Source organism: Trachypithecus francoisi, unplaced genomic scaffold (genome assembly GCF_009764315.1).
Source record: "Trachypithecus francoisi isolate TF-2019V2 unplaced genomic scaffold, Tfra_2.0 Lachesis_group4, whole genome shotgun sequence".
Taxonomy (NCBI): domain Eukaryota; kingdom Metazoa; phylum Chordata; class Mammalia; order Primates; family Cercopithecidae; genus Trachypithecus; species Trachypithecus francoisi.
In genome coordinates, this window is record NW_022681469.1 from 119,630,882 (window position 1) to 119,655,200 (window position 24,319).

At 51.4% G+C, this 24,319-nt stretch overlaps 1 protein-coding gene across 3 annotated transcripts in view; it reads left to right on the forward strand.

Annotated features, from left to right (window-relative positions):
• The window catches only part of CLIP2 (CAP-Gly domain containing linker protein 2), a 109,412-nt gene extending 87,910 nt beyond the window's left edge, over nucleotides 1–21,502 (forward strand). For 2 of the 3 annotated variants that reach the window (XM_033192890.1, XM_033192891.1), the window contains 6 exons: nucleotides 4,022–4,105; nucleotides 6,786–6,942; nucleotides 13,231–13,390; nucleotides 16,573–16,758; nucleotides 17,257–17,319; nucleotides 19,352–21,502. In XM_033192890.1, the coding sequence (XP_033048781.1) occupies nucleotides 4,022–4,105; nucleotides 6,786–6,942; nucleotides 13,231–13,390; nucleotides 16,573–16,758; nucleotides 17,257–17,319; nucleotides 19,352–19,363 (662 nt within the window). In that variant the 3' untranslated portion in view covers nucleotides 19,364–21,502. The remainder of the gene's footprint in view (nucleotides 1–4,021; nucleotides 4,106–6,785; nucleotides 6,943–13,230; nucleotides 13,391–16,572; nucleotides 16,759–17,256; nucleotides 17,320–19,351) is intronic. The other variant, XR_004432864.1, reaches the window with a different exon arrangement.
• The last annotated feature ends 2,817 nt before the right edge of the window (nucleotides 21,503–24,319 follow it).

The window sequence follows — 24,319 nt, forward strand, 5'->3', positions numbered from 1 at the left end:
TCTTTTTTAGTTTTAAAAATGTATCCAGTGCTTTATTCTGGTACTTTTTTGTCCTATTTTCTATGCTGAAATCTCTGATCCATCTATAATTCATCCTTATATAAGGTGTGAGATAAGGATGCATTTTTATTTTTTCCCAAAGAAATACCCACTTATCCCAACGCTGTTTTTGAAAATGGTCATTTTCTCCCCCAAACCCTCATTGATTGGAATTACTAACCTTATTGTCTTTAAATTCACTTATGTAATTGACTCTATTTCTGGACTTTTGTTCTATTCCAATGACTTGTTATTCTCTTTATGTGCCAATTCTATAATGTTTTAATTAGTCAAGCTTTGTCTATGTGGTAATTTCTGGCATGGCTTGTTCTTCTCTGCTTTATCAAAATTCTCTTGGCTATTGTTTAAAAATTAAGCTGAAATTAACATAAAATAGACATGTGCAGGTTTGTTATAAAATTAACAAATGAAAAAAATTGGCCGGGCGCAGTGGCTCAAGCCTGTAATCCCAGCACTTTGGGAAGCCGAGACGGGCGGATCACGAGGTCAGGAGATCGAGACCATCCTGGCTAACACGGTGAAACCCCATCTCTACTGAAAAATACAAAAAACTAGCCGGGCGAGGTGGTGGGCGCCTGTAGTCCCAGCTACTCGGGAGGTTGAGGCAGGAGAATGGCGTAAACCCGGGAGGCGGAGCTTGCAGTGAGCTGACATCTGGCCACTGCACTCCAGCCTGGGCGACAGAGCGAGACTCCATCTCAAAAAAAAAAAAAAAAAAAAAAAAAATTAACATAGCATACAATCAGCCATTTTAAAGCAAACACTTCAATGGCATTTAGTGCAGTCAGCAATGTACTACACCCAGCACTTCTATCTGGTTTCCAAAACATTCTCATGGCCTGGATGCAGTGGCTCACACCTGTAATCCCAGCACTTTGGGAGGCCCGGGCAGGAGAATTGCTTGAAGTCAGGAGTTCAAGACCAGCCTGGACAACATTGAGAAACCCCATCTCTACAAAAGAAAAGAAAAAGAAATAAAGAAAAAACAAACATTCTCATCACCCCAAAAGGAGAACCCACACCCATTAGCAGTGCTTCTCCATCCTACTCTCTCCCCAGCCCATCACAACCACTAATTTACTTTCTATCTCTGTGGATTTATCTATTTGGAACATTTCATATCAGGAGTTTGAGACCAGCCCGGTCAACATCGTGAAACCCTGTTTCTACTAAAAATACAAAAATTATCTGGACATGGTGGTGCGCACCTGTAGTCCCAGCTACGCAGGAGGCTGAGGCAGAGAGAATCACTTGAACCTGGGAGGCAGAGGTTGCAGTGAGCCGAAATCGCACCACTGCACTCCTGCCTGGGTGACAGAGTGAGACTCCATCTCAAAAAACAACAACAATGCCGGACGCGGTGACTCACACCTGTAATTCCAGCACTTTGGGAGGCCGAGGTGGGTGGATTACCTGGGGTCGGGAGTTTGAGACCAGCCTGACCAACATGGAGAAACCCCATCTCTACTAAAAATACAAAATTAGCCGGGTGTGGTGGCACATGCGTGTAATCCCAGCTACTAGGGAGGCTGAGGCAGGAGAATCGCTTGAACCTGGGAGGCGGAGGTTGTGGTGAGCCGAGATCGTGCCACTGTACTTCAGCCTCAGCAACAAGAACGAAACTCCATCTCAAAACAACAACAACAACGACAACAAACCAACAACAATGACAAAACAAAACAAAATGAAAAAGAACCTCATTCTTTTTTGTGACCAAATGATACTCCATTGTATGGACATACTACCACATTTTGTTGATCCATTCCTCAGTTGATGGGCATTTGGGTTGTTTCTACCCTTTAGCTATTGTGAACAATGCTGCTAAGAACATAGGTGTGCATGTATTTGTTAAGTGCCTGTTTTCAGTGCTTTGGGGTATATACCTAGGAGAGTAGAATGCTAGGTCATATGAGATTTCTTTTTTTTCTTGAGACGGAGTCTCACTCTGTCACCCAGGCTGGAGTGCGGTGGTGCAATCTCAGCTCACTGCAACCTCTGCCTCCCAGGTTCAAGCAATTCTCCTGCCTCAGTCTCCCGAGTAGCTGGGATTACAGGTGCGTGCCACCACTCCTGGCTAATTTTTGTATTTTTAGTAGAGATGGGTTTTGCCATATTGGCCAGACTGGTCTTGAACTCCTGGCCTCAAGCAATCCACCTGCCTCGGCCTCCCAAAGTGCTGGGATAACAGGCATGAGCCACCGCACCTGGCCTCATATGGTAATTCCATGTTTAAATTTTTGAGAAACTGCCAAATTCTTTTGAGTGTTCTTGCTCATTTTAACAAGTGACTTAGAATCGGCACATCTAGTTCCACCAAAATTTAAAATCAGGCTGGGCGCAGTAGCTCACACTGTAATCCCAGGACTTTAGGAGGCCGAGGTAGGAGGATCACTTGAGCCTAGGAGTTCAACACCAGCCCCAGCCTGGGAAACATAGTGAGACCTTGTCTCTTCAAAAAATAAACAATTAGGCTGGGCACGGTGACTCACGCCTATAATCCCAGCACTTTGGGAGGCTGAGGTGGGCGGATCACTTGAGGTCAAAAGTTCATGTCCAGCCTGGAGGACATGTTGAAACCCTGTCTTTACTAAAAATACACACACAAAAAAAGTTAGCCAGGTGTGGTGATGCATGCCTGTAATCCCAGCTACTCAGGAGGCTGAGGCAGGAGAATTTCTTGAACCTGAGTGGTGGAGGTTGCAGTGAGCCGAGATGGCGTCACTGCACTCCAGCCTGGGTGGAGAGTGAGACTCTGTCTCCAAAAAAATAAAAAATAAAAAAATAAGAATAAAAAGCCAAATGTGGTGGCACATGCCTGTGGTCCCAGCTACTCGGGAGGCTGAGGTAGGAGGATCACTTGAACCCAGGGGGTTGAGGCTACAGTGAGCTATGATTGCATCACTCCACTCTAGCCTGAGCAACAGAATGAGAACCTGTCTCAAAAAAAAAAAAAAAAAGTTAAAATCGTGTTGGTATTTTTAGTGGTATTGCATTCCCTTTATAAATTAACTTGCAGAAGGTGGAGATGTTTCCAGGTGCTTGGCATCCATTCTGTCCTTTATGGCTGTGAGGAGCACCCAGGCTTGAATACACATGACTGGTGACCTAGGACACTGTTATTGTTCTTCCTGTTTTTCACTTGAGGGGACTAAGGCTGTGACAGGTTATCTAAGACCATAGTGTCGGGTCCTCTTCTTCTTTTTTTTTTTTTAAGGCAGAGTTTCACTCTTGTTGTCCAGGCTGGAGTGCAATGGTGTGATCTCGGCTCACCGCAACCTCTGCCTCCCAGGTTCAAGCGATTCTCCTGCCCCAGCCTCCCAAGTAGCTGGGATTACAGGCATGTGCCACCACGCCCGGCTAATTTTGTATTTTTAGTAGAGATAAGGTTTCTCCATGTTGGTCAGGCTGGTCTTGAATTCCCAACCTCAGGTGATCTCAGCCTCCCAAAGTGCTGGGATTACAGGCGTGAGCCACCGTGCCTAGCCTCTTTATTTATTTATTTTTTTTCTTTTCGAGACCAAGTCTTGCTCTGTCCAGGCTGGAGTGCAACGGCACTATCTCGGCTTACCACAGCCTCTGCCTCCCGGATTCAAATGATTCTCCTGCCTCAGCCTCCCTAATAGCTGGTATTACAGGCACCTGCCACCACGCCCAGCTAATTTTTGTATTTTTAGTAGAGACGTGGTTTTACCATGTTGGTCTTGAACCCCTGACCTCAGGTGATCCGCCGGCCTCAGCCTCCCAAAATGCTGGGATTACAGGCATGAGCCACCATGCCCGGCTAGTGTCAGGTCCTCTTCTCCAGGGCGGGTTACCCAGCGAGATGGCTGGAGTGAGAAAGAACTTGGACCCTGGAGGCCAAGTGTGACCCCGTCACAGAGCTTCTATGGGAGGGCCACAGCCCTACCCACTGCTGCTTTGGTCCAGGATCATTGATGCTTCTCTCTCCTCTCTCCCCTAGGCCTGCAGGACAAGCTGAACAAGAGGGACAAAGAGGTGACAGCCTTGACCTCCCAGATGGAGATGCTCAGGGCCCAAGTAAGTGGTAAGTCTCCCTCCCGCAGGGCAGATGCGGGGGGCTTTCACTGGGGCCGTGCCACTTCAGTTGCCAATTGAGCGTGGAGTGGGTCAGTGCCTGGCTCAGGGTCCCCTCCCCGACTCTGCTTTGAGAAGAAAAGGGCTGGCCGGGCATGGTGGCTCATGCCTGTAATCCCAGCACTTTGGGAGGCTGAGGCGGGCAGATCACCTGAGGTCAGGAGTTCAAGACCAGCCTGGCCAACATGGTGAAACCCCACCTCTACTAAAAATACAAAAATTAGCCGGGTGTGGTGGCTCACACCTGTAATCCCAGCTACTCGGGAGGCTGAGGCAGGAGAATCGCTTGAACCCGGGAGGTGGAGCTCCCAGTGAGCCGAGATGGCGCCACTGCACTCCAGCCTGGGCAACAGAGCGAGACTCCTTCTCAAAAAACAAAGAAAGAAAGAAAGGAAAGAGAGAAAGAAAGAAAAGGGCTAGGGCCAGGTCACCTGCACCAGACAGACATGTACCTGGGGAGCAGTGAGTGGCCCACACACAGTCCATCCTATAATGCCTCCCCACCAGATTCTGTCCCCAGAGCCCACTCTGTGTTCTCTGCACCCTGAAATTCTATCCCAGGTTACCTCTTGCTGATCCTGAAGACTTTCTGGTTTCTCTCTCTCTCTTTTTTTGTTTTTGTTTTTGAGACAGGGTCGCACTCTGTCACCCAGGCTGGAGTACGGTGGTGCATCTCAGTTCACTGTAACCTCCACTTCCCGAGTTCAAGCGATTCTCCTGCCTCAGCCTCCTGAGTAGCTGGGGTTACAGGCACCCACCACCATGCCCAGCTAATTTTTGTATTTTTTTTTTTTTTTTTTTTGACACCGAGTCTCACTCTATCACCCAGGCTGGAGTGCAGTGTGCAATTTAGGCTCACTGCAAGCTCGCCTCCCAGGTTCATGCCATTCTCCTGTCTAGGCCTCCTGAGTAGCTGGGACTACAGGCGCCCACCACCACGCCCGGCTAATTTTTTTGTGTTTTTGGTAGAGACGAGATTTCACCATGTTAGCCAGGATGTTCTCGATCTCCTGACCTCGTGATCCGCCCACCTCGGCCTCCCAAAGTGCTGGGATTACAGGTGTGAGCCACCACACCCAGACCGTGGCCCTGCTTCTTGTTCACCAGAACGCCAGTGGTGGTGGGCATGAGACAGCCCCCCTTCTCGGAAATGGTTGCCACCCTCACTTCTGTCCATCCCCCAGTACAAGGCAGAATTGGTCCCAAAAAAGGTCAGTGGACCTCAGACTCCTCCAAGGTCATGGTGAAGGTGAAGCTTTTCCTCATCCAGGCAACAGCGTAAACACACATGTGTGGTCCCGCTCCCCACACCAGGAGCCCAAGCGGCTGCTGCGCTTGATGAGGACTGATCTGTTTATTGTACCTGTTCTCTCAGGCCCCTTGCCACCTGCCTTGTAGGGACAATTGAGACCAATGGTGCTTTTAAAATTATGCGGTAGAGGCCATGCGCAGTGCTCATGCCTATAATCCCAGCATTTTGGGAGGCCGAGGAGGGAGGATTGCTTGAGGCCAGGGGTTGGAGACCAGCCTATGAAACATGGTGAGGCCTCATTTCTACAAAACATACAAATTTTGGCCGGGCCCGGGCATGGTGGCTCACGTCTATAATCCCAACACTTTGGGAGGCCGAGGCGGGTGGATCACTTGAAGTCAGGAGTTTAAGACCAGCCTGGCCAACATGGTGAAACCCCATCTCTACTAAAAATACAAAAAAAATTAGCTGAGCATGGTGGCGCATGCCTGTAATCCCAGCTACTCAGGAGGCTGAGGCAGGAGAGTCACTTGGATCTGGGAGGTAGGGGTTGCAGTAAGTAGAGATTGTGCCACTGCATGCCAGCCTGGTGGCAGAATGAGACTCCGTCAGAAAAAAAAAAAAAAATTAGCCAGGCATGGTAGTGGGTGCCTGCAATCTTAGCTACTCAGGAGGCTGAGGCAGGATAATTGCTGGAACCCGGGAGGCAGAGGTTGCAATGAGCCAAGATGGTGCCATTGCACTTCCAGGCCGACAACAGCAAGATTCCATCTCAAAAAAAAAATTTGACCGGACATCGTGGCTCACATCTGTAATCCCAGCACTTTGGGAGGCTGAGTCCAGTGGATTTTTTGATCTCAGGGGTTCAAGACCAGCCTGGCCAACATGGCGAAACCCCATCTCTAATAAATATACAAAAATTAGCCAGGTGTGGTGGCGCATGGCTGTAGTCCCAGCTACTTGGGAGGTTGAGGCAGGAGAATTGCTTGAACCCAGGAGGCGGAGGTTGTAGTGAGCCAAGATTGCACCACTGCATTCCAGCCTGGGTGACAGAGTGAGACTTTGTCTCCAAAAAACTCTGCCAGGTATGGTGGTGCACTCCTGTGGTCCTAGCTACTCCGGAGGCTGAGGCAGGAGGATGGCTTGAGCCCAGGAGTTAGAGGCTGCAATGAGCTATGATTGTGCCACTGCACTCCAGTCTGGGTGACAGAGCAAGACCCTATCTCTAAAAAAAAAAAACCCTCAAAACTATGCAGTGGCATATGTCACCTTCATCCCCTGGGAGAATCAGCATCCTGCCCAGGGCTTTGCCCTTGGGTGGGACAGAAGCTCATGTGTACCCAATCCTCTTCCTCCCTTCCCTGCCGGCTGACCCCAGCACTGGAGAGCAAGTGTAAGTCGGGCGAGAAGAAGGTGGACGCCCTCCTGAAGGAGAAGCGGCGCCTGGAGGCGGAGCTGGAGACCGTGTCCCGGAAGACTCACGATGCCTCGGGCCAACTGGTTCTCATCAGCCAGGAGCTGCTGCGGAAGGAACGGTGAGGCGACCGTGGGGCCGGCTGGGTCCTCCCTGTGTCCCTGGCCTTTGCTCCACTTCTTGACATTAGCTCATGTTATCTCGGGGCAGAGAGGGGCAGAGCTGGTGGGCCAGGTGGCTGATCACCAGCAATCACCCTGTTATCCTCTAAACTCCGACAAGGTCTCCAAAGCCTCCACACGGTTCTCCAAGCAGAGCATGCAGAAAAGAGTAGGGCCAGGCACAGTGGCTCATGCCTGTAATCCCAGCACTTTGGGAGCCTGAGGCAGGAGGAATGAGCCCAGGAGTTCAAGACTAGCCTGGGCAACATAGTGAGACCCCATCTCTAAAAAAAAATAAATAAATAAAATTAAGCTGGGTGCAGTGGCTCATGCCTGTAATCCCAGCACTTTGGGAGGCCGTGGCAGCCAGATCACCTGAGGTCAGGGGTTTAAGACCAGCCTGGCCAAAATGGTGAAACCCTGTTTCTACTAAAAATACATAAATTAGCTGGGTGTAGTGGTGTGTGCCTGTAATCCCAGCTACTCAGGAGGCTGGGGCATGAGAATTCCTTGAACCCGAGAGGAGGAGGCTGCAGTGAGCTGAGATCGTGCCACTGCATTCCAGCCTGGGTGACAGAGCAAGACTCCATCTCAAAAAAATAATAGTAATAAAGCTTTTGTTTTTGTTTGTTTGTTTGTTTTTTGCCAAGCCTGGTGGTATGCACCAATGGTCCTAACTACTTGGGAGGCTGAGGCAGGATGAGCTCTTGAGCCCAGGAGTTCCAGGCTGCAGTGAGCTATGTCGCACCGCTGCACTCCAGCTGGGGCCATAGAGCAAAACCCTATCTCTTAAAAAAAAGAAAGAAAGAAAAGATTAATGCCTCCCAAAATGTTTGGTCTCAGGGACCCCTTTAAACTCCTAAAAATTATTGAGGATCCCCAAAGAGCTTTTGTTTTTTCTATATTTACCACATTAGAATTAAGACTGAAAAATTTTAAGATACGAATCCATCTTAAAATAAGAAGCCAGGCCGGGCATGGTGGCTCACTCCTGTAATCCCAGCACTTTAGAAGGCTGAGGCAGGGGGATCACTTGAGCCAAGGAGTTTGAGACCAGCCTGGTAAAACCCCATCTCTACCCAAAATACAAAATTTACCTGGGCATGGTAGCACACACCTGTAATCCCAGCTACTCAGAAGGTTGAGGTGGGAGGATCACCTTAGGTGGGAAGTCAAGGCTGCAGTGAGCCAAGGTCTCGCTACTGCACTCCAGCCTGGGCGGTGGCAGTAAGACCCTGTCTCAAAAAATAAAATAATAACCCAATTGCATGTAACGTAAGTAGCATGCTTTTGATAAAAAGTAACTATTTTCTGGCCAGGGCCGGGTGGCTCATGCCTGTAATCCCAGCACTTTGGGAGGTTGAGGTGGGCAGATCACCTGAGGTCAGGAATTCAAGACCAGCCTGCCCAACATGGCAAAACCCTGTCTCTACTAAAAATACAAAACATTAGCCAGGCATGGTGGCGTGTGCCTGTAATCCCAGCTACTCAGGAGGCTGAGTCAGGAGAATCCCTTGAACCCGGGAGGCAGAGCTTGCAGTGAGCCGAGATTGTGCCATTGCATTCCAGCCTGGGTGACAGAGTGAGACTCCGTCTCAAAAAAAAAAAAAAAAAAAGTAACTATTTTCCAAAACAAAAAATAAAATATTTGCTGGGAAGAGTGGCATTATTTTAAATTTTTGCAAAATCCTTAAATATTGGGCTTAAAAGGAGAAACTAGATTCTTGCATCTTTTTCCATGTTCCATCTTTGCAATTTGCTCTTTTGGTTGAACTATGTTCTAAAAATCTGACCTTACATAGATACGTAGTTAGAAAAGAAAGGAGTATTTGAATATCCTTTTCGGATCATGGTTAGTATGTCTACTAGCCCCAGGAGAAACCTATCGTACTCTGAAGAGAAGTAATGAAAATAGCTTTATTATTATTATGAAAATAGTTTTGAGCCATAGATCCCTTGAAAAGGTCTTAAGGGATCCACTGGGATTTCCCCAGACCACACTTTAGCATCCAATGAGCTAGATTCAGTCTATGGACATGGTTTGTGTGGTCCCTATGAGCCTTTAAGAAATTAGACTAACATTTAAAAGTCAGAAGATGGGACTGGGCACAGTGCTTCACTCCTGTAATCCTAGGACTCTGGGAGGCCAAGGCGGGCAGATCACTTGAGCTCAGGAGCTTGAGACCAGCCTGGTCAACATGGTGAAACCCCATCTCTACTAAAAATACAAAAATTAGCCAGGCATAATGGTACACACCTGTAGTCCCAGCTACTCAGGAGGCTGACGCCGGAGAGTCACTTGAACCTGGGAGGCAGAGGTTGCAGTGAGTCAAGATTGTGCCACTGCACTCCAGCCTGGGCGACAGAGTGAGACTGTCTCCAAAAAAAAAAAAAAAAAAAGTTAATTAAATAAAATAAAAATCAGATGTTACAAAAAATCCAGATTTCTCCACATTCCCTTAAAAAATGGGAAGATCTGGCCAGGCATGGTGGCTCACACCTGAAATCCCAGCACTTTGGGAGGCGGAGACCGGAGGATCACTGGAGCTCAGGAGTTCAAGACCAGCCTGGGCAACATAGCAAGACCCCATCTCTACAAAAAAAAAAAGAAAAATAGCTGGGCATGGAGCACACACCAGTAGTCCCAGCTACTCAGGAGGCTGCAGTAGTAGGATTACTTGGGCCCAGGAGGTCGAGGCTCAGTGAGCCATGATCACACCACAGACTGGGCGACAGAGTGAGACCCTGTCTCAAAAAGTAGTAAATAAAAGGCCGAGTGCAGTGGCTCACACCTGTAATCCCAGCACTTTGGGAGGCCGAGGCAGGTGGATCACCTGAGGCCAGGAGTTCGAGACCAGCCTGGCCAAGATGGTGAAACTCCGTATCTACTAAAAATACAAAAATTAGCCAGGTGTGGTGAAGCACGCCTGTAATCCCAGCTACTTGAGGCAGGAGAATTGCTTGAACTTAGGAGGTGGAGGTTGTAGTGAGCCGAGGTTGTGCCATTGCACTCCAGCCTGGGCAACAATAGTGAAACTCTGTCTCAATAATAATAAGAATAATAAATATGGCCAGGTGCGGTGGCTCATGCCTGTAATCCCAGCACTTTGGGAGGCCGAGGCGGGCGGATCACGAAGTCAGGAGATCGAGACCATCCTGGCTAACACGGTGAAACCCCGTCTCTACTAAAAATGCAAAAAACTAGCCGGGCATAGTGGCGGGCGCCTATAGTCCCAGCTACTCGGGAGCCTGAGGCAGGAGAATGGCGTAAACCCGGGAGGCGGAGCTTGCAGTGAGCCAAGATCGCGCCACTGCACTCTAGCCTGGGCGACAGAGCAAGACTCCATCTCAAAAAGAAAAGAAAAAAAATACATAATAATAAGTAAAATTAAAAAAATAATAAATGGCAAGACCTGACAACACAGGGCAGACTTCCAGCATGGCAGTCACCCCAGCATAGTTGGGAGTCCCTGCCCCCTTCTGATGGGCATGGGCCCCGTGAGTCTCCTGGGGAGGCCCCACTTTCCCTTCATTATTTTTCTTACTCCCAATTCCTGGACAGGGTCCCCCAGCCCCTGTAAGCATTTCCTTTTTTTTTTTCTTTTGAGGCGGAGTCTTACTTTGTCACCCAGGCTGGAGTGCAGTGGCGTGATCTCAGGTCACTGCAACCTCCACCTCCTGGGTTCAAGCGATTCTCCTGCCTCTGCCTCCCGAGTAGCTGGGATTACAGGCGCCTGCCACCATGCCCAGCTAATTTAGTAAGGACAGGGTTTCATTATGTTGGCCAGGCTGGTCTCCAACTCCTAACCTCTAATGATTTGCCTGCCTCTGCCTCCCAAAGTGCTGGGAGTACGAGCGTGAGCCACCGCGCGGGCCCAGCATTTGCACTTCAACCCAAGTTAAAGGAATCTCTTTGAAGCACAGACATCCTTTTGTAGAAGAAGAAACGCTATCTGCTTTCCTTCTACACAGAGTAGGAGTTGCTCTAGCTACATTTGCTACAAATCTAGCACCTTTCTAGAACTAGCCCTGCCCAGGAGGGAAACAGATGCGATGAGGCCATCTGCGAAGTTTCCAGAACAACACCGCCCTCTGCAGATGCCGCTTGTGCCTTTTCCAGTAGGAACAAATCAGCCAGGCCCCTGGCCAGGGTTCCAGGGCTGCCTTCCCTCCTCTGTCTCCCATCCTAAGTGGATAAGTTATTCTTGGTGCCCAGCCTGGTCTCACCTTCTCTGAGGAAGCTTTCTGCTCTGTCTCAGCCGCAGGATGCCCCTTCGCTGAGTCCGATAGAACTTCTTGGAGTTTTGGGTCTTCATCCGTTGTCTATGAATTTTCCCTGTCATCTGAAGCCACATTTCCTCTTTCCCAGAGCCTGGACTCTTGCCCATCTCCCTGCTGTCAGCGGTTTCCTTCCATCCTTCAGCTATCATCAGTTATGAGATTCCTCCCTTCTGGGATACCTTCTTTTTTCTTCTTCTTCTTCTTCTTCTTCTTTTTTTTTTTCTTTTTGAGACGGAGTCTTGCTCTGTGACCCAGACTGGAGTGCAGTGGCGGGATCTTAGCTCAATGCAACCTCTGCCTCCTGGGTTCAAGCAATTCTCCTGCCCCAGCCTCCCAAGTAGCTGGAATTACAGGCATACAGGCATGCGCCACCACGCCCGGCTTGTATGTTTAGTAGAGACAGGGTTTCACCATGTTGACAGGCTGGTCTTGACTCCTAACCTCAAGTAATCTGCCCGCCTTGGCCTCCCAAAGTGCTGGGATTACAGGCATGAGCCACCATGCTTGGCCAGACACCTTCTTTTTGGTCATTTTGCTAAGTCCAGTCCATTCTTCAAGGCTTAGCACATTGTCACCTCTTCCTTGAAGCCTTTCTTGATTGATACAGGCCACCGTGGGCTTCTCTACACTCCTGCAGTGCTTAGGATGGAGGTGGGAGATCAGCTAGGAATGCTTTGTTGACAGTGATGTCACATCCATCAAACAGCAGATTAAACTAGTAGAGATTTCCTTTTCTTACATAACAAGAAATCTGGAGGTAGCTGTGACTGGCAGTTGGTTCAGGAGCTTAAGATCTCAGTGCCAACACTTTAGGAGTGCTCCTTGCCTCATGGTTGCAAGGTGGCTGCTGAAGGTCCAGCCATCACGTCATACATCATAGCAGGAAGGAAGAGGAAGGGGAAGGGAGCCATGCCAGCAGATTTCCTCTGTTCTCTACCTGTGGCCACCTAGTAAGGGAGTTTTCCCCTCTGTAGTAGTTGCAGGCAAGGGAAAAGGCTGGGGCACAGGGGTGTGTGTGCTCCTGCCTGTGCCCATGGCAGGCATTACCAATCAATCACTGCACTATTTCCTGCAGACCGCAAATGTGGCTGCAGGACCATTCTCATCATAGTACTCCAGGTAGCTCCTGTCAGTTGATTAAGAGGTGACATGGGAAATAAAACGTATTTGACATCAGATATTTAAAATGTCTTGCTGGCCAGGGATGGTGGCTCATACCTGTAATCCCAGCACTTTGGGAAGCTAAAGTGGGAGGATCACTTGAGGCCAGGAGTTTGAGATGAGCCTGGGAAACATAGCAAGACCCTGTCTCTATTTTTAAAACAAAGATAAAATGTCTTGCCTCATGAGATTTATGGGGTAAATGTTTTGGGGTTGTGTGTGTGTGTGTGTGTGTTTTAATTAAACAAATATATTGTCTTTTCTTTAAAAAAATTATTGTTTATTTATTTTTTTGAGACAGTCTTGCTCTGTCGCCCAGGCTGGAGTGCAATGGCACGATCTTGGCTCACTGCAACCTCCACCTCCCAGGTTCAAGTGATTCTCCTGCCTCAGTTGCCCAAGTAGCTGAGATTATAGGCTCCCACCACCACGACTGGCTAATTTTTGTATTTTTAGTAGAGATGGGGTTTCACCATGTTGGCCAGGCTGTCTCAAACTCCTGAACTCAAATGATCGGCCCACCTCAGCCTCCCAAAGCGCTAGGATTACAGGCGTGAGCCACTGTGCTTTGCACTCCCCCCAGAACAACTTTAAACGGTATTCTAGGAAAGATCAAGTCCTCAGGACTATCCCAACCCCAAATCCTGGCCCCTCTTGGGCTTGGTTGAATTGTGTCTGCTGTGGCCCCTCGTGGCACAGATGCCATAGTAGCTGGTCAGCCCCTGGACACTTGGCAAATTGCTAGAGTGTGGGAGCTGGAGGAGCCGGGGCTGAGTGCAGTGGTTCTGTGCCTGTCTCACCCCCAGGAGCCTGAATGAACTGCGGGTGTTGCTGCTGGAGGCCAATCGTCACTCCCCAGGGCCGGAGAGGGACCTGAGCCGCGAGGTGCACAAGGCTGAGTGGCGGATCAAGGAGCAGAAACTCAAGGATGACATCCGGGGCCTGCGTGAAAAGCTGACCGGGCTGGTATGTGGGGTAGGGGTGGCCTAAGGGCAGGGGCACTAGTCCAGGTGGGGCTGGGATAACCTTGCTGTCAGGCCGTAGAGACTGGAGACCTCCTGGAATGACCCCAGGGACAGCTGAGTGACAGTGAGGATTTGAAATCTTCTAGGACCATAGGCAGGTGGAGGGACCCTGGCTAGCCACTTTTGAAGACATCATGGCTGCCTACGTGGCAGTCCGTGTGATACAGTGCAAAGGAAAACTTCGTATCTGACCTATCCAGAGGCAGGATGAGTCAATACAGGTAATGAGCTCCCTGTGCAAAGGAGTAATCAACCACAAGCCAGTGGTTCCTTGCTCAGGGTCCTGCAGTGAGGCTTCACACATCAGTCTCAGGAAGGAGATGAGAACTTGAAAGTCTATAGCAGGCCTGGGATTCTGGGAGCCTGAGATTTCTTTATTTTATTTTATTTATTTATTTATTTTTTGAGATGGAGTCTCGCTCTGTCACCCAGGCTGGAGTGCAGTGGCGCAATCTCAGCTCATTGTAAGCTCCACCTCCCAGGTTCATGCCATTCTCCTGCCTCAGCTTCCTGAGTAGCTGGGACTACAGGCGCCTGCCACCATGCCTGGCTAATTTTTTTGTATTTTTAGTAGAGACGGGGTTTCACCATGTTAGGCAGGATGGTCTTGAACTCCTGACCCTGTGATCCACCTGCCTCAGCCTCCCAAAGTGCTGTGATTACAGGCGTGAGCCACCACGCCCGGCTGAGATTCCTTTTCTGTTATGAATAGGAACCTGACTTCACTGAGTCTGCAGAGACTGGGGTTGGGGTAGGCAGGTGATGCTGGTAGCATAGGACAGGACCATCCCCATCCCTTGGCCAGGCCTGGCGGCTCACACCTGTAATCCCAGCACTTTGGGAGGCTGAGGCAGGTGGATCACTTGAGGTCAAGAGTACAAGACAGCTTGGCCAACGTGGTGAAACCCCATCTCTACTAAAAATACAAAAATTAGCCAGGCATGGTGGTGTGCGCCTGTAATCCCAGCTACTTGGGAGGTTGGGGTGGGAGAATCACTTGAACCCAGGAGGCGTAGGTTGGTGTGAGCTGAGATTGCACCACTGTACTCCAGCCTGGGTGACAGAGTGAGACTTCGTCTCAAAAAAAAAAAAAAAAAAAAAAAGAATAAACCATCCCATCCGCATCCATCCTCCTGTGATGAGCACTCAGGACAAGCCTGTGCCTGGTCAGTGTCACAATATGGAGGGCGTGAGGTCCAGGAGGACAGGCCCTTGTCTGAGAAAGCTGCCCTGAAGCCCCCACCACCCTCCTGCCCAGCCACTGGGCTCAGCCACTGCGGAGGTGATGGAAGGAGAGCAGGGCCCAGCCCTGGGCAAGGGGATGGTTCACAGGCTGGAGGGAGGGCCTCAGCTCCCGTGTATCCGGGAGCAGGCCCTTGGCCCTCAGTGTTCAGGGATAAAGAGCATCACTCTGGTCACACACCCAGACTGTGGCTGTGGGGGATCACTGAGTCCTGCCGGCCTTCAAGTCCTGGCCTATCTGGCTAGCAGGGGTTTGGTGGCTGTGCCCTCTGTGGTCCCTGTGGCTCAACAGAAGATAAGCCCCTGGGGTTGGCACGGACTGGGGAGTCTTGAGTCCCCCCAGGGGCTTCCCCAGAGCCTTGTAGGAGTGGGCAGTGCTGAGCTCAGACTTGTGCCCATGGGGCACAGGTTGGTCAAGTTTACTTGGGAACTGGCGGCCTCTGCCTCCAGAGTAGCCTCTTGTCTTGTCACCTCCCTGCACTGTGTCCACGGGAGAACTTGGGAAACCTTGGTGGGTGGGTAGAAGCCTCTTGATTTCAGGAGGGAGGTTCTGTTGAGAGGAAGGGTCAGAGTAGACAGGACTGGGCAGTGATGAAGGATGGAGTTTGTGCAGGAGAGAGGCTGGTAGGCCTTGGGGCAGGTACAGCTCTGGGTGCCATGGTGGAGGTGACTATGGAGAAGAGGAACCTTATAAGACAGTTGGATGGGGGCGGTGTAAGAAGAAGGGTGCCAGGTGCGGTGGCTCATGCCTATAATCCCACCACTTTGGGAGGCCAAGTTGGGAGGATGGCTTGAGGTCAGGAGTTCAAGACCAGCCTGGCCCTCATAACAAGACCCCATCTCTACAAAAAAAATTTTTTAAATTAGCCAAGTGTGGTGGCATGCTCTGTAGTATCAGCTACTTGGGAGGCTGAGGTGGGAGGATCACTTGAGCCCAGGAATTGGAGGCTGTAATGAGCTGTGATTGCACCATTGCACTCCAGCCTGCACAACAGAGTGAGACTCAGTCTTTTTTTTTGGGTTGGGGGGAGAGGTGGGAACCAAGTCTCACTCTGTCGCCCAGGCTGGAGTGCAGTGGCATGATCTCGGCCCACTGCAACCTCCACCTCCCGGGTTCAAGTGATTCTCCTGCCTCAGCCTCCTGAGTAGCTGGGACTACAGATGTGAGCCACCACACCCGGCTAATTTTTGTACTTTTAGTAGAAACGGGGTTTCACCATGTTGGGCAGGCTGGTCTCGAACTCCTGACCTCAGGTGATCCGCCCGCCTCAGCTTCCCAAAGTGCTGGGATTACAGGCGTGAGCCACCATGCCCAGTCTCTGTCTTTTTTTTTTTTTTTTTTAAAGGTAAGGCCAGGCACGGTGGTTCATGCCTGTAATCCCAGCACTTTGGGAGGCCGAGGCGGACAGATCACGAGGTCAGGAGACTTAGACCATCCTGGCTAACGCGGTGAAACCCCGCCTCTACTAAAAATATGAAAAAATTAGCCGGGCGTGGTGGTGGGCGCCTGTAGTCCCAGCTACTTGGGAGGCTGAGGCAGGAGAATGGCGTGAACCCAGGAGGCGGAGCTTGCAGTGAGCCGAGATTGCGCCACTGCACTCCAGCCTGGGCGACAGAGCGAGACTCTGTCCCAAAAAAAAAAAAAAAACCAGAGGGAGGGGGTCCTGGGTTCCCCACTTAGAGACAATGGAGCACGTCACAGAGGCCTGAGAATCCTCTGGGTGATGCCCAGGCTTGGAACCCAGAGACAAAGTGAGGCTGGAAGACTTTCCTGCCTAGAGGCGAGACCCCCACCAACACACACACACACACGTGTGTGCACATGCATACACACACACACACACACACTCATGCACCCTTCCACTCTCCTGCCGCTTCCAGGACAAAGAGAAATCCCTGTCGGATCAGAGGCGCTACTCCCTCATCGACCCGTCCTCGGCGCCCGAGCTCCTGCGGCTGCAGCACCAGCTGATGAGCACGGAGGACGCCCTGCGGGACGCACTGGACCAGGCTCAGCAGGTGGAGAAGCTGATGGAAGCCATGAGGAGCTGCCCTGACAAGGCCCAGGTGAGCCGCGGCCGGCAGGGCCCACCAGGAGGCAAGCCACCGGGCTGTGTCCTCGGAGTCCCCGTCTGAAGCGGGAGGCAGCCTTATATTTAAAACCCTAGTCCGAGGAGGTAGGCAGCCCTGTCCTGGGAATGCCAGTTTGAAGGGGGAGGCAGCTTTGTCCCAGGAACCCCGGTCTGAAGGGGGAGGCAGTTCTGTCCCGGAAGCCCCGGTCTGAAGGGGGAAGCAGCTCTGTCCCGGGAACCCTGGCTGAAAGGGGAGGGAGCCCTGCCCTCTGGAACCCGCAGTTCAAGGGGCACATGGCTTTGCCCTGAGGGGCTTAGACTAAGAAGGGAGAAGCAGCCTTGCCCCTAGAGGCTTGGTCTTTGGGGGTGCTGGGAGCCCCAGGCTGAAGGGGTTGGAATTTGGAGCCTGAGATGGTCCCATAGGACGATCTCGCCATCTAGTGAGCAAATCGGGAACTGCTGCCTCGCTCAGTGTCTCCCCTGACTCTTCCAGATCATTGGCAATTCCGGTTCTGCAAACGGCATCCACCAGCAGGACAAAGCCCAGAAACAAGAGGTGAGGGGTGCCTCAGCCCTCCCAGGGCCCTCCCGTGCAGGCAGACCTCTCTGGAGAAAATCCTTGAAACGTCACTACAGACAAAGATGCATTCTGCAGGAAGCTTTACAGTAGAGTCACTCAGGGAGGGTGCTGTTGCAGGCAAACTTGATTCTGGATTCACTCTGCTCTTTTGATTTTTGTTTTCTTCCCATCTTAAAAAAGTTACAGGTTGGGCGCAGTGGCCCATGCCTGTAACCCCAGCACTTTGGCTGGTCAAGCCAGGAGGATCACTTGAGCCCAGGAGTTTGAGACCAGCCTGGACAACATAGCAAGACCCTCTCTCTACCAAAAAAAAAAAAAAAAATATATATATATATATATATTTTAAAAGGCCAGGCACAGTGGCTCTCATCTATAATCCCAACACTTTGGGAGGCCAAGGCCAGTGGATCACAAGGTCAGGAGTTTGAGACCAGCCTGGCCAATATGGTGAAACTCCATCTCTACTGAAAATACAAAATTAGCCCGGTAGGGTGGCACACAGCTGTAATCCCAGCTACAGGGGAAGCTGAGGCAGGAGAATCGCTTGAATGTGGGAGGTGGAGGTTGCAGTCAGCCAAGATCGCACCATTGCACTCCAGCCTGAGCCACAAGCACAAAACTCTGTCCCAAAAAATAGCAATAATAATTTTAAAAATTAACTGGGTGTGGTGGCGCACACCTGTAGCCTTAGCTACTCAGGAGGCTAAGGCAGGAGAATCACTCAAGTCCAAGAGTTTGAGGCTGCAGTGAGCTAGGATTGCGCCACTGCACTCCAGCCTTGGTAATAAAGTGAGACCCTGTCTCTAAGAAAAACACAGAAAGAGAGAGAGAACCTAGTTCTGACAGCAGAACCCCTGGAGCACAGGTGCTCACTAGAAACAGGATCAGCGTAGCCACAGAATCTGCCAAGCTCCAGACACAGGCAGGGTTGTGTGGGCAGAGCCAGCCTTGGAGGAGTCAGTGTGATTTTGTCCTCCTGGCCTTGTTTTCTCGGTCACCCTACAAGGCACATGGGGTCATCCCAGTTCACAGATGTGAAAACTGGCCGGGCGCAGTGGCTCACGCCTATAATCCCAGCACTTTGGGAGGCCAAGGCGGGCGAATCACCTGAGGTCAAGAGTTCGAGACCAGCCTGGCCAACATAGCGAAACCCCATCTCTACTAAAAATACAAAAAAAAAAAAAAAAATCATCTGGGTGTGGTGGCACATGCCTGTAGTCCCAGCTACTCGGAGGCTGAGTCAGGAGGCGGAGGTTGTGGTGAGCCGAGATTGTGCCACTGCACTCCAGCCTGGGCAACAGAGCGAGACTCTGTCTCTCAAAAAAAAGAAAAAAAAAAGAAAAGAAAGAAAGATGTGAAAACTGAGACTTGGAGTCTCCAGTTTAATTTCCTCTGATCTAGCCCCGCACAGGCACTCAGGGCTCTTTGTAAAACCTGCTTCTGGCTGGGTGCGGTGGCTCACGCCTACCCCAGCAATTTGGGAGGCTGAGGTGGATGGATCACGAGGTTAGGAGATCAAGACCATCCTGGCCAACATGGTGAAACCCCGTCTCTACTAAAAATACAAAAATTAGCTGGGTGTGGCACATGCCTGTTACCCCAGCTACTCAGGAGGCCAAAGCAGGAGAGTCGTTTGAACCAGGATAATCGCTTGAACCAGGGAGTAGAAGGTTGCAGCGAGCTGAGATCACACCACTGCACTCCAGCCTAGTGACAGAGCAAGACTCTGTCTCAAAACAAACAAACAGACACACAAACAAAAAACCTGCTTCTTCCCCTCAGCTTCCCATCAGCACCTCCCACCCCACCTGCTGTCTCACTCAGCCCCAAACACACAGCAGGGAGGCACTTCCTGCCTCAGGGCCTTGGCGGGCACAGTTCCCTCTATGCTGGTGTTCCCTCCTCCCCCACCCAGCCCCACCTCCTTTCCTCCCTGACCCCCGCTCTGACTGCCTGGCCCTCCAGGCTCTCTGAGACCCTTTCTGATGATGCTCTTTATTCTCTCTAGGACAAGCACTGACCCTGAGGGGATACCGTGTGGAGTGGTCCAGTCCACACCAGAGCCCCCTTGCGCGGCTGCCCGGCAACACCTCCTCCAGGCAGGAGCCGGGACTGTCACTTTGGAGACAAAACAGTGTTTGTAACAATAACGTACTCACCGCCACGGACAATCCCCCACCCTGATCCCCTGCCAGACCAGGACGCTTCCTCAAGCCCAGCCTTCCACAGAGAGTGTGAACGGTACAGCCCTGGCCTGACCCGGGGACCTTCGGCCTGGACGCCCGGCAGCTTCTGGATTTTGTCAGTGCAGGCAGAGGGTATCCGGCCAGGACCCTCTGTCCAGAAGGAGCTGCCCTTAGGACCATCTTAGCGCCCCTGTCCTCTTTTTCTGCCCGTTCTCCCTCCGGTCTCCCCAGAGGGGCCAGCGAGGGGGAGGGGAGCAGGGTGGGGCTAAGTTTGTCCATGCAGGCACCAAGGGGGAACGTCCAGTCTTTAAGAGCCAAGTGGGGGCCCCTTTTCCGAAGCCACTTCCAGGCCAAGGCAGTCCCCAGGGCTTCTTGTCCCCACCTTCTGAACTTTCTTCAAACAGTAGTACCAGTTCCCCTCAGCCAGCCTGCCTGCCCAGCGAGGCCCCCAGGTTCAAGGTGTTGGCGGGGGCGGAGGGCAGGGGAACAGGATCTTTCTCCCGCCGCCCACCACCAACACACACACACCTCTAAGCTGCTGGCCGAAGATGTCACCAAGGCCAGAGACGCAGTGTTACGAAGGTTTGGAAGCCCCTCTTCTCACCTCCCACCGTGACCTTGGGCAAACCCAGACTCAGAGCCCAGGGCAGAGGCAGCTCAGAGTGGAGGCTCTAGGCAGGTCAAAGGTCAGTAATACGGTTCCCCTGGGGTTGACCAGATGTTCCAAACATCTGCACCCACCTGCAGATGCATCTAAGCAGGTCCTTGTGTGCACACCACATTCAGGCGTGCGCGCACACACACACACACACGCACGCACGCACTCAGAGGGACCACGTGTGCACAGATGACCGTGTGGGTGGGTGGTGGTGTTTGAGTGGGTGGTGGCGTTTGCTGTGAACCACGCTCAGGCCACACAGAGACACATACTTGGTTTCTGGGACTGAGACCCAGGCCTGGCGGGACCGTGCCCACAGATACTGCAAATGTTCCTACAGCCTAGAGGTGCTGTATACACACACAAGTACACACAGCCAGGCATTCGGGGTGTGGGTGCCACATGGAACATCCCTTCCTGGTCTTGCCAGGCACCTGCACAGAGCGTCTCCAGCCCCATCTCCTAACAGGGGCTGGGAGTAAGAGAAATCTAACTGCCCCCCACCCGTCTCCCCCTCAACCCTGCTAAGTTATCCCAGGCCTGTGCGTGGTGGAAAAAGCCAGCCTTGGCCCTGCAGCCTCCACCTCTCTGCTGGAGGACTGACAGGTTGCTTACAGCTTTGCACCCCGGCATCAGCACAGGGGGCCCTGCCCCACCCTCCGGCAGCTCAGGGAGTGTTTTCCTGTGAGGCCTCCCCCATCAGGGGACCAGAAGGAGAAGCCCGATGCCCCGTCCCGTTTTTCCCAAAACGCACAGGACACGTGTGCAATTCATAGGAACGGCCCAGGTTGCCCTCGTGAGTACTACCTGCTACAGGTAGGTGGCGCTCACGTTCCTGCCCAAATGCAGTCTATCGGGGAGTCAGAGTCGGTCCCCCCCCCGCCCCCGGCCCACCTCCCAGTCCCTGTTGGCTTTTGGTAGCTCTCGCATGCAGTTCTATTAACAGCTGTCTAGAAGCGATGCTTTAGTGGCCTAACCCAGGGTCAAATACAGCTCTTTCTAGCAAAATCAGGCAGCTCTGCCCCATCTGCAGGGGCACCGATTAGTCTACTAACAGCCAGAGGTCCACCTAGCCGAGCGCTGGGAGAAGCTGAGCCGCCGGAGGTGGGCTCCTGGTGATGGGTGTCCAATAAGCGGTTTCCCTGGGAGCTTCTGCCTCCGTGGGCCTCTCAGCCTGCCTGGTGTGGCCGCCCGGGCGTGGCTCAGCCATGTCCCCTCCCCAGGTTCTTCCTGCGCCCCTCCCCTCCCCACAGTGGAATTGTTGAAGTGTGGCGAGTCTGTGCTCGGGACAATAAAGCTTGTGACAGGTCCAGGACCCCTGCAGTTGTCTCGTCTGCTCCTCTCCGTGGGGACCCTGGGCTTCCCGATCTCTCCCAATTCTTGGGCACCCTGGTGCCAGGAGATGGCCCCCGATCCTGCCCTCTGCCAGCTCATTGCTTCCCAGGTAGGCACGACCTCAGGGAGGCTGGAGCTGAAGACATCTGGGGCTGTCCTTGTCCCGGGAGAGGCACCTTAGCAAGGACAGGCAGAGGACAGGTCCTGGGTTCACATTTGAACCTGCTGGAGGGATAAATAGGCCTGCAAAAAAAATCAACAGAAACAGTAATGGATCTGCTCACACACTTGTGATGAGTCCGATGAGGTTTCCAGCCTCAGTGGGCAAATTCTGGTTCCTGCAGCAGGCTTTCTGGAGATCAGATCAACAGCACAACGTGTTGCAAACTTTGTGGTCAAATAGGCTTTCAAGGCCGGGCGCGGTGGCTCACCCCTGTAATCCCAGCACTTTGGGAGGCCCAGGCGGGTGGATCATGAGGTCAAGAGATCGAGACCATCCCGGCTAACATGGTGAAACCCTGTCTCTAATAAAAATACAAAAATTAGCCGGGTGTGGTGGCGCATGCCTGTAGTCCCAGCTACTCAGGAGGCTGAGGCAGGAGAACTGCTTGAATCCAGGAAGTGGAGGTTGCAGTGAGCTGAGATTGCACCACTGCACTCCAGCCTGCCAATAGAGCGAGACTCTGTCTCAAAAAACAAAAAAAAAAAACAAATAGGCTTTCAAGTGGAGGTTGCCTCCCTGGAAGATAGAATGAGGATCTTTTTTTTTTCCCCCAAGATGGAGTTTCGCTCTGTCACCCAGGCTGCAGTGCAGCAGCATGATCTCTGCTCACTTCAACCTCCGCCACTCAGGTTCAAGCGATTCTCGTGCCTCAGCCTCCCAAGTAGCTGGGACTACAGGTGCATGCCACCACACCTGGCTAATTTTTATATTTTTAGTAGAGATGGGGTTTCATCATGTTGGCCAGGCTGGTCTCAAACTCCTGACCTCAAATGATCTACCTGCCTCGGCCTCCCAAAGTGCTGGGATTACAGGTGTGAGCCACCATGTCAGTTCCTCAAAATATGTTTTGTTTAATTATTATTATTATTATTATTATTATCTTGTAGAGACAAGAGTTTCACTCTGTTGCCCAGACTGGAGTGCAGTGGCGTGATCTGAGCTCAATTCAACTTCTGCCTCCCAGGTTCTCGTGCCTCAGCCTCCTGAGTAGCTGGGACTACAGGCATACACCACCACACCCGGCTAATTTTATTTTATTTTATTTTATTATTATTATTATTTTTTTTGAGACGGAGTCTCGCTCTGTCACCAGGCTGGAGTGCTGTGGCCAGATCTCAGCTCACTGCAAGCTCCGCCTCCTGGGTTCCTGCTATTCTCCTGCCTCAGCCTCCCGAGTAGCTGCGACTACAGGCGCCGCCACCTCGCCCGGCTAGTTTTTTGTAGTTTTTAGTAGAGACGGGGTTTCACCGCGTTAGCCAGGATGGTCTCGATCTCCTGACCTCGTGATCCGCCCGTCTCGGCCTCCCAAAGTGCTGGGATTACAGGCTTGAGCCACCGCGCCCGGCCCCGGCTAATTTTTGTATTTTTAGTAGAGACCGGGTTTCATCATGTTGGCCAGGCTGGTCTCGAACTCCTGACCTCAGGTGGTCCGCCTGCCTCAGCCTCCCAAAGTGCTGATGTTATAGGCATGAGCCACTGCACCTGCCATTTTTGTTGTTATTGTTGTTTTGTTTTTGTTTTTTTTAGAGATAGGGCCTTCCTCTGTCACCAAGGTTGAAAGGCAAAGTCTCCATCATGGCTCACTGCAACCTCCAACTCCTGGGCTCCAATAACCCTCTCACCTCAGCCTCCCAAAGTGTTAGGATTACAGGCATGAGCCATTGCGCTTGCCCAACTCTTTTTTAACTCTTTGATTTCGAGATCATTTTAGACTTACAGAATAATTGCAAAAAATAGTGGCATTCCCATACATTCTTTCCCAGCTCCCCCTGGCATTAACAGCCCACATAACCGCAGTACAATGACCCAAACTAGAAAACAAACATTGGGCCAGGTGGCTTATGCTTATGATCCCAGCACTTTGGGAGGCCGAGGCGGGAGGATCACTTGAGCCCAGGAGTTCAAGACCAGCCTAGGCAGCATACCAAGAATGTTGTCTCTTTAAAAAAAAAAAAAAAAAAAGCCAGGCACAGTAGCTCCTGCCCGTAATCCCAGAACTTTGGAGGGCTGAGGCTGGTGGATCACCTGACGTCAGGACTTCGAGACCAGCCTGGTCAACAGGGTGAAACCCCTGTCTCTACTAAAAATACAAAAATTAGCCAGGCGTGGTAGCGCGCACCTGTAATCCCAGCTACTTGGGAGACTGAGGCAGGAGAATCACTTGAACCTGGGAGATGGAGGTTGCAATGAGCCAAGATCATGCCACTGCACTCCAGCCTAGGCGAGAGAGCAAGACTACATCTCAATAAATAAACCCATAAATAATAAAAATAAATAAAGAAATAAATTACCCAGGTCTAGTGGTATGTACCTGTAGTCCTAATTAGTTGGGAAGCTGAGGCAGAAGGATCACTTGAGCCCAGGAGTATGAGGCTGCACTTCAGCCCGGATCACAGAGTGAGACTCCAACTCTAAAAATAAAAAATAAAATCAAAATGGGCAAAGGATCCGAAAACATCTTGCTGCAAAGAAGATGTACAAATGATCAATAACATGTGAAAAGATGCTTAACAACATGAGTCATTAGGGAAATGCAAATCAAAACCACAAAGAGATACCACTTCACACCTACTA